Source organism: Myripristis murdjan, chromosome 1 (assembly GCF_902150065.1).
Source record: "Myripristis murdjan chromosome 1, fMyrMur1.1, whole genome shotgun sequence".
NCBI lineage: Eukaryota > Metazoa > Chordata > Actinopteri > Holocentriformes > Holocentridae > Myripristis > Myripristis murdjan.
In genome coordinates this window covers 3,550,293-3,559,728 of record NC_043980.1, presented here as the reverse complement: position 1 = coordinate 3,559,728, position 9,436 = coordinate 3,550,293, and the positions used below count along the sequence as shown (strand labels likewise).

At 45.6% G+C, this 9,436-nt stretch overlaps 1 protein-coding gene across 1 annotated transcript; it reads right to left on the bottom strand.

Annotated features, from left to right (window-relative positions):
- Positions 1 to 239: 239 nt before the first annotated feature.
- LOC115357509 (ribonuclease inhibitor-like) lies at positions 240 to 6,666 on the bottom strand. The gene is made up of 5 exons (XM_030048995.1): positions 6,602 to 6,666; positions 5,746 to 5,841; positions 3,609 to 3,782; positions 2,445 to 2,618; positions 240 to 435 (listed from the first exon to the last, which is right to left on the bottom strand). The coding sequence occupies exons 1-5, from the start codon at positions 6,664 to 6,666 to the stop codon at positions 240 to 242; spliced, it is 705 nt and encodes a 234-aa protein (XP_029904855.1).
- Positions 6,667 to 9,436: the final 2,770 nt, after the last annotated feature.

Below are 9,436 nucleotides of genomic sequence, written 5' to 3'. Positions count from 1 at the left end.
CTTCTCTCTGGCAGGTTACAGCCACTCAGCCTGAGGAAAGATGTATGGGCATAGAAATGTTGCTCTCTAGTATCTAATGTGATTCATATATGAGCTCTGACAGTCAGTGTTTAAACTATCAGGATGTAAAGTTGGGTGAGAAGAAGACTGATTCACAAAATGCTCAGCATTTCCATTTTCATGGGACTGAACAGTAAATTGGCTATTAAATCCAGATGGTAAACTCACAAGGTCACCCTTTAAACATTCAACAACACTGACCTGAGAGCCTCCAGTCTGCAGTGTGGACTCTCCAGTCCAGCAGAGAGACGCTTCACTCCTGAATCCTGCAGCTGGTTGTTACTCAGGTCCAGCTCTCTCAGACTAGAGGACTGGGAGCTGAGAACTGAGGCCAGAGTTGCACAGCTTCTCTCTGACAGATTACAGCCACTCAGCCTGAGGAAAGATATATGGACAGAAATGTTACTCACTGGTATTTAATGTGATTCATATATGAGCTCTGACAGTCAGTGTTTAAATTGTCTGGATGTAAAGTTGGGTGAGAAGAAGACTGATTCACAAAATGCTCAGCATTTCCATTTTCATGGGACTGAACGATAAATTGGCTGGTAAAGGCCCCATGCTGTCCACTTTTCCAGGGTTTTATTTTAACTGTTGATCTCCCTGCATGATGGATTTGTGGTTTTGAGTTCCTGTGGTCTGATAAATACAGGGTCTGTCTCAGTCAAAGGGCTAGATGACTACTAGGTTGCAGCCTACGGTGCCCACGTAGGAGGCGTCCGACGTAGGTGCTCGTATCAAGTGTTCCGGAACTAAAAGTTTAGTGAATTGGGACGGTGTAGCCTGCGGAGGATTCCTACGTCATTATTATCGAGGCTTCCCGAAGCGCATTCGAGTGATGCAGCGTAAAATGCAGAAGTAGGTTTGGGAGGTGTGTCAGTGAACACCTGTGCATGAAACCAAACGATAAGCAGCTTCAACGCTCTCAAGATGGACAACATTGATTCTGTAGTTTTATGTATTTTATTTTATTTTGTCTTCGTGAAGATGCAGAAAATTAAGATAATTGTTACACCTCACAAATTGCAACAGACTATCCCAATTAAAGTAATTGTACACATGGCTACATTGTAATGTACCTGATGCGCTGATGGTTGCTATGGAAACATCATGCAAAATGCCTATCTAGCTCATCTAACTAAACGTGCATTTACAGGCGTTGTTCGGATACAGTGAACAGCTAAACCGAATCTATGGTGGTAATTATAGGCATGAAAACTTATCAAAACGTCATGATATAAACATTAAGACGGTCTAAAACATGCTTCATAATTCCAGCAATGGTGGCTGATCCAGAAATTCAACTGGACCGAAAGGTACCCTGGGAAGTAGGCTGTAATGTCGGCCACGAAGCATCGTGGAGGTGTTTCCTGCAAATGAGGCAAAAACAGCCTGGATCTGTGGGCTGTATTTGCAGGACCCCGTGCTGTAAAATTGAATTTGGACAGCACATGTCGCGCCGCCGTGACGTAAGCAGCCTACAGATACGACCTAGGCAGCGTACAGCCTTTGAATTGAGACAGACCCATTGTTTTATATCTCCTCTCTCTTGCCTTTCTCCCGGAGATCTGCCTGGACAGTTCGTTTAGCCAATCAGAAGAGAGAATCAGCCCCTCTCCACTGATTGGCTGACTGTTTTCTGAGTGATGGTCGGGCCAATCACAAGCAAGTAACTGAAACCTATGCTGCTCAACGGAGCTCAGTGGTGCTCACCGGTAAACAGGAATTATCATCTTATGTAAGATTGTCATGGCGACCGCTGAGCGCGATGGTATACAACCGTATGTGTTTGAGCCCGATTCTGATCCCGAACCACAGATGAAACCAGCATTGTATTGTGTCGGGTTGATGAAACAGTCGGCGCTGAACTGAGCCCAACAGACGAGCAAATTTGGACTAAAACCCTGCGGGACCCTGAGCGTGATGTTATACGACCGTACGATCCCGAACCACAGACGGCAGGAGAAACCGAACCACCTCAAAACCGTTTATTACAGGATGTTTCAGAATGTTAAGTTATGTTTGTTAAATATGTTATAAATATGTTGTGGGCTTGTTGCCGGGGGAACGGAGTAGAACTGGCTAAGTTTGCTGGCTTTGAGCTTGTTGCCTGGGGAGGGAAGGCAGGCTGTGGGCGGAGTCATGTTCTCATGACATCATCAATTAACAGAAGTGCAATCCGTTCGTTTTACAGGGAGAGTTTCAAAAAACAGGCTGCACTTCTCCATTCATCACAGGTTTAATGCATGGGACAGTATTTATGTGGCCCCGAGACCTTCACTATCACACAAAAAGAACAAAAATTGCATTTTTCAGGCCATGGGGCCTTTAAATCCTGATGTTAAACTCACAAGGTCAACCTTTAAATATTCAAAAACACTGACCTGAGAGCCTCCAGTCTGCAGTGTGGACTCTCCAGTCCAGCAGAGAGACGCTTCACTCCTGAATCCTGCAGATCATTGTCACTCAGGTCCAGCTCTCTCAGACTAGAGGACTTGGAGCTGAGAACTGAGGCCAGAGCTGCACAGCTTCTCTCTGACAGATTACAGCCACTCAGCCTGAGGAAAGATATATGGACATAGAAATGTTACTCTCTAGTATTTAATGTGATTCATATATGAGCTCTGACAGTCAGTGTTTAAACTGTCTGGATGTAAAGTTGGGTGAGAAGAAGACTGATTCACAAATGCTCAGGATTTCCATTTTCGTGGGACTGAACAGTAAATTGGCTGTTAAAGGCCCCATGCTGTCCACTTTTCCAGGGTTTTATTTTAACTGTTGATCTCCCTGCATGATGTATTTGTGGTTTTGAGTACTTGTTGTCTGATAAATATAGTTTCACAGCTCCTCTCTCTTGCCTTTCTTCCAGAGCTCTGGCAGCACGGTTCGTTTAGCCAATCAGAAGAGTGAATCAGCCCCTCTCTACTGATTGGCTGACTGTTTTCTGAGTGATATATGGTCAGGCCAATCACAAGTAGCTGAAACCTATGCTGCTCAACGGAGCTCAGTGGTGCTCACCGGTAAACAGGAATTACCATCTTATGTAAGATTGTCATGGCAACCGCTGAGTGTGATGTTATACGACCGTACATATTTGAGCCCGACTCCGATCCTGAACCACAGATGAAACTGAACCACCTCAAATCCGTTTATTACAGGATGTTTCAGAATGTTAAGTTATGTTTGTTAAATATGTTGTAAATATGTTGTGAGCTTGTTGCCGGGGGAACGGAGCCAGACTGGCTAAGTTTGCTGGCTTTGAGCTTGTTGCCTGGGGACGGAAGGCGAGCTGTGGGTGGAGTCATGTCCTCATGACATCATCAATTAACAGAAGTGCAATCCGTTCGTTTTACAGGGAGAGTTTCAAAAAACAGGCTGTGTGCACTTCTCCATTCATCACAGGTTAAATGCATGGGACAGTATTTATGTAGCCCCAAGACCTTCACTATCATGCAAAAACAATGAAAAATGCATTTTCAGGCCATGGGGCCTTTAAATCCTGATGTTAAACTCACAAGGTCACCCTTTAAACATTCAACACCACTGACCTGAGAGCCTCCAGTCTGCAGTGTGGACTCTCCAGTCCAGCAGAGAGACGCTTCACTCCTGAATCCTGCAGCTGGTTGTTGCTCAGGTCCAGCTCTCTCAGACTAGAGGACTGGGAGCTGAGAACTGAGGCCAGAGATGCACAGCTTCTCTCTGACAGATTACAGCCACTCAGCCTGAGGAAAGATATTTGGACAGAAATGTTAATCACTGGTATTTAATGTGATTCATATGTGGGCTCTGACAGTCAGTGTTTAAATTGTCTGGATGTAAAGTTGGGTGAGAGGAAGACTGATTCACAAATGCTCAGGATTTCCATTTTCATGGGACTGAACGATAAATTGGCTGTTAAAGGCCCCATGCTGTCCACTTTTCCAGGGTTTTATTTTAACTGTTGATCTCCCTGCATGATGGATTTGTGGTTTTGAGTTCCTGTGGTCTGATAAATATAGGGTCTGTCTCAGTTGAAGGGCTAGATGACTTCTAGGTCGCAGCCCACGGTGCCCACGTAGGAGGCGTCCGACGTAGGTGCCGATATCAAGTTTTCCAGAACTAAAAGTTTAGTGAATTGGGACGGTGTAGCCTGCGGAGGATTCCTACGTCATTATCATCGAGGCTTCCCGAAGCGCATTCGAGTGATGCAGCGTAAAATGCCGAAGTAGGTTTGGGAGGTGTGTCGGTGAACACCTGTGCATGAAACCAAACGATAAGCAGCTTCAACGCTCTCAAGATGGACAACATTGATTCTGTAGTTTTATGTATTTTATTTTATTTTGTCTTCGTGAAGATGCAGAAAATTAAGATAATTGTTACACCTCACAAATTGCAACAGACTATCCCAATTAAAGTAATTGTACACATGGCTACATTGTAATGTACCTGATGCGCTGATAGATGCTATGGAAACATCATGCAAAATGCCTATCTAACTCATCTAACTAAACTTGCATTTACAGGCGTTGTTCGGATACAGTTAATAGCTAAACTGAATCTATGGTGGTAATTATAGGCATGAAAACTTATCAAAACGTCATGATATAAACATTAAGACGGTCTAAAACATGCTTCATAATTCCAGCAATGGTGGCTGATCCAGAAATTCAACTGGACCGAAAGGTACCCTGGGAAGTAGGCTGTAATGTCGGCCGCAAAGCATCGTGGAGGTGTTTCCTGCAAATTAGTCAGAAATAGCCTGGATCTGTCGGCTGCATCTGCAGGACCCTGCGTGGTAAAACTGAATTGGGACAGCACTTGTCCCGCCGCCGTGACGTAAGCAGCCTACAAATACGACCTAGGTAGCGTACAGCCTTTGAATTGGGACAAACCCATTGTTTTATATCTCCTCTCTCTTGCCTTTCTCCCGGAGATCTGGCTGGACAGTTCGTTTAGCCAATCAGAAGAGAGAATCAGCCCCCTCTCCACTGATTGGCTGACTGTTTTCTGAGTGATGGTTGGGCCAATCACAAGCAAGTAACTGAAACCTATGCTGCTCAATGGAGCTCAGTGGTGCTCACCGGTAAACAGGAATTATCATCTTATGTAAGATTGTCATGGCAACCGCTGAGCGTGATGTTATACGACCGTACGTGTTTGAGCCCGATTCTGATCCCGAACCACAGACGAAACCAGCATTGCATTGTGTCGGGTTGATGAAACAGTCGGCGCTGAACTGAGCCCAACAGACGAGCAAATTTGGACTAAAACCCTGCGGGACCCTGAGCGTGATGTTATACGACCGTACGATCCCGAACCACAGACGGCAGGAGAAACCGAACCACCTCAAATCTGTTTATTACAGGATGTTTCAGAATGTTAAGTTATGTTTGTTAAATATGTTGTAAATATGTTGTGAGCTTTTTGCCTGGGGAGGGAAGGCAGGCTGTGGGCGGAGTCATGTTCTCATGACATCATCAATTCACAAAAGTGCAATCCGCTTCTTTTACAGGGAGAGTTTCAAAAAACAGGCTGTGTGCACTTCTCCATTCATCACAGGTTTAATGCATGGGACAGTATTTATGTGGCCCTAAGACCTTCACTATCACACAAAAACAATGAAAATTGCATTTTTAATGCCATGGAGCCTTTAAACCCTGACGTTAAACTCACAATGTCACCCTTTAAACATTCAACACCACTGACCTGAGAGCCTCCAGTCTGCAGTGTGGACTCTCCAGTCCAGCAGAGAGACGCTTCACTCCTGAATCGAGCAGCTGGTTGTTGCTCAGGTCCAGCTCTCTCAGACTAGAGGACTGGGAGCTGAGAACTGAGGCCAGAGCTGCACAGCTTCTCTCTGACAGATTACAGCCACTCAGCCTGAGGAAAGATATATGGACATAGAAATGTTACTCTCTAGTATTTAATGTGATTCATATATGAGCTCTGACAGTCAGTGTTTAAACTGTCTGGATGTAAAGTTGGGTGAGAAGAAGACTGATTCACAAATGCTCAGGATTTCCATTTTCGTGGGACTGAACAGTAAATTGGCTGTTAAAGGCCCCATGCTGTCCACTTTTCCAGGGTTTTATTTTAACTGTTGATCTCCCTGCATGATGTATTTGTGGTTTTGAGTACTTGTTGTCTGATAAATATAGTTTCACAGCTCCTCTCTCTTGCCTTTCTTCCAGAGCTCTGGCAGCACGGTTCGTTTAGCCAATCAGAAGAGTGAATCAGCCCCTCTCTACTGATTGGCTGACTGTTTTCTGAGTGATATATGGTCAGGCCAATCACAAGTAGCTGAAACCTATGCTGCTCAACGGAGCTCAGTGGTGCTCACCGGTAAACAGGAATTACCATCTTATGTAAGATTGTCATGGCAACCGCTGAGCGTGATGTTATACAACCGTACGTGTTTGAGCCCGACTCCGATCCCGAACCACAGATGAAACTGAACCACCTCAAATCCGTTTATTACAGGATGTTTCAGAATGTTAAGTTATGTTTGTTAAATATGTTGTAAATATGTTGTGAGCTTGTTGCCGGGGGAACGGAGCCAGACTGGCTAAGTTTGCTGGCTTTGAGCTTGTTGCCTGGGGACGGAAGGCGAGCTGTGGGTGGAGTCATGTCCTCATGACATCATCAATTAACAGAAGTGCAATCCGTTCGTTTTACAGGGAGAGTTTCAAAAAACAGGCTGTGTGCACTTCTCCATTCATCACAGGTTTAATGCATGGGACAGTATTTATGTAGCCCCAAGACCTTCACTATCATGCAAAAACAATGAAAAATGCATTTTCAGGCCATGGGGCCTTTAAATCCTGATGTTAAACTCACAAGGTCACCCTTTAAACATTCAACAACACTGACCTGAGAGCCTCCAGTCTGCAGTGTGGACTCTCCAGTCCAGCAGAGAGACGCTTCACTCCTGAATCCTGCAGCTGGTTGTTACTCAGGTCCAGCTCTCTCAGACTAGAGGACTGGGAGCTGAGAACTGAGGCCAGAGCTGCACAGCTTCTCTCTGAGAGATTACAGCCACTCAGCCTGAGGAGGAATCAAAGATGAAAACAATATCTGTCATTTCTCTCTCTTCAGTAGAAAGCATCATGTATTTAATATGTCCAGTTTTCTATGAACCTACACAGATTTCCTGGAGGCTTTGACCACTGGCAGCAGCCTCAGAACAGCCTCCTCTGAAGCAGAGTATTTCTTCAGGTCAAACACCTCCAGATCTTCTTCTGATGACAGTAAGATGAAGACCAGAGCTGACCACTGAGCAGGGGACAGTTCCTCTGTGGAGAGACGTCCTGATCTCAGGTACTGTTGGATCTCCTCCACTAGAGAATGGTCATTCAACTCAATCAGACAGTGGAACAGGTTGATGCTTCTCTCTGGAGACGGATTCTCCCTGATCTTCTTTTTGATGAACTCAACTGTTTCCTGATTGGTCTGTGAGCCACTTCCTGTCTGTGTCATCAGGCCTCGTAGGAGAATCTGATTGGTCGGCAGTGAGAGACCCAGGAGGAAGCGCAGGAACAAGTCCAGGTGTCCATTTGGACTCTGTAAGGCCTTGTCCACAGCACTCTGGAGGAGTTTTAGTTCATATTTCTTGTTGAACCATGCAGACCACCAGGAGGCTGATTGTTCTTCTGGTTCTTCTGACAGCAGATTGACTCCAGAGTTGATGAAGGTCACAAAGACATAAAGAGCAGCCAGAAACTCCTGAACGCTCAGATGGACGAAGCAGAAAACCTTGTCCTGGTACAGCCCACGCTCCTCTTTAAAGATCTGTGTGAACACTCCTGAGTACACTGAGGCTGCTCTGATATCAATGCCACACTCTGCCAGGTCTGCTTCATAGAAGATCAGGTTGCCTTTCTCCAGCTGCTCAAAAGCCAGTTTTCCCAGAGACAGGATCACCTCCCTGGTCTCTGGAGTCCAGAGTGGATCTGTCTCAGCTCTCCCATGATACTTGACGTTCTGCACTTTGGACTGAACCACCAGGAAGTGGATGTACATCTCAGTCAGGGTCTTGGGCAGGTCTCCTCCCTCACTGGTTTTCAACACGTCCTCCAGAACTGTAGCAGTGATCCAGCAGAAGACTGGGATGTGGCACATGATGTGGAGGCTTCGTGACGTCTTGATGTGGGAGATGATTCTGCTGGCCTGCTCCTCATCCCTGAATCTCTTCCTGAAGTATTCCTCCTTCTGTGGGTCAGTGAAGCCTCTCACCTCTGTCACCATGTCAACACACTCAGGAGGGATCTGATTGGCCGCTGCGGGTCGTGTGGTTATCCAGAGGCGAGCAGAGGGAAGCAGGTTCCCCTTGATGAGGTTTGTCAGCAGAACGTCCACTGAGGTGGACTCTGTAACATCAGTCAGGATCTGGTTGTTGTTGAAGTCCAGAGGAAGTCGACACTCATCCAGACCGTCAAAGATCAACACAACCTGGAACTGCTCAAACCTGCTGATTCCTGCTTCTTTGGTCTCAGTGAAGAAGTGATGAACAAGTTCCACCAAGCTGAACTTTTTCCCTCTCAGCAGATTCAGCTCTCTGAAAGTGAATGGAAATGTGAAGTGGACATGCTGGTTGGCTTTGTGTTCAGCCCAGTCCAGAGTGAACTTCTGTGTTAAGACTGTTTTCCCAATGCCAGCCACTCCCTTTGTCATCACTGCTCTGATTGGTCCATCTCTTCCAGGTAAAGGTTTAAAGATGTCCTCACATGTGATTGGTGTTTCTGGTGTGTCTGGTTTCCTGGCTGCTGTTTCAATCCATCTGACCTCATGTTCCTCATTGAGCTCTCCACTCCCTCCCTCTGTGATGTACAGCTCTGTGTAGATCTGATTCAGAAGTGTTGGGTTTCCTGCTTTAGCAATCCCCTCAAACACACACTCACACTTCTTCTTCAGCTTAGATCTGAGTTCACGTTGGCACGCTGCAGCGGCAGTTTCTAAATGAACAAACAACAAAAACATCAGTAAGTAAATGTCACATTAATGAGAGAAATGTGAATATTTGCTGGTAAATGTATCTGAGTTGTGGCTGCATGGCATCCATTTAGCTCATAGCTGCTGGTGGAAAAACCAGTCCTGACTGTCTGCAGCCAAATGTGAAAGGCAACATTTTCCATGTCAACTTTGTGTTCAGCATTTTACACAAATATGAACAAATCAACACTTTAACCAGGTTCTCCATGAGGATTGTGCTCATTTCCCTTCCAATCAGGGATTGCTGAGCTCTTGTTTTAGAAATGTCTGTATTTACAGCAGAGGTTACAAATGCAAACATTCAGTTTTCCCATCATTCCTCTTCTCCATCCTGTTAAAGGAGTTAAAAGCCTCTTACTGCTCCACAGATGCTCAGCCAGCTCCTCCTGCTTCATTCTCCTCAGGAGGT

Bases quoted from the DNA above. Each gene is read 5' to 3' on its own strand.
- LOC115357509 (XM_030048995.1), bottom strand. From the start codon at position 6,666: ATGACTCCACCCACAGCTCGCCTTCCGTCCCCAGGCAACAAGCTCAAA. The intron at 2,619-3,608 runs GTCAGTGGTGTT...ATCTTTCCTCAG, and splicing joins TGCAGACTGGAGGCTCTCAG to GCTGAGTGGCTGTAATCTGT. The intron at 436-2,444 runs GTCAGTGTTTTT...ATCTTTCCTCAG, and splicing joins TGCAGACTGGAGGCTCTCAG to GCTGAGTGGCTGTAATCTGT.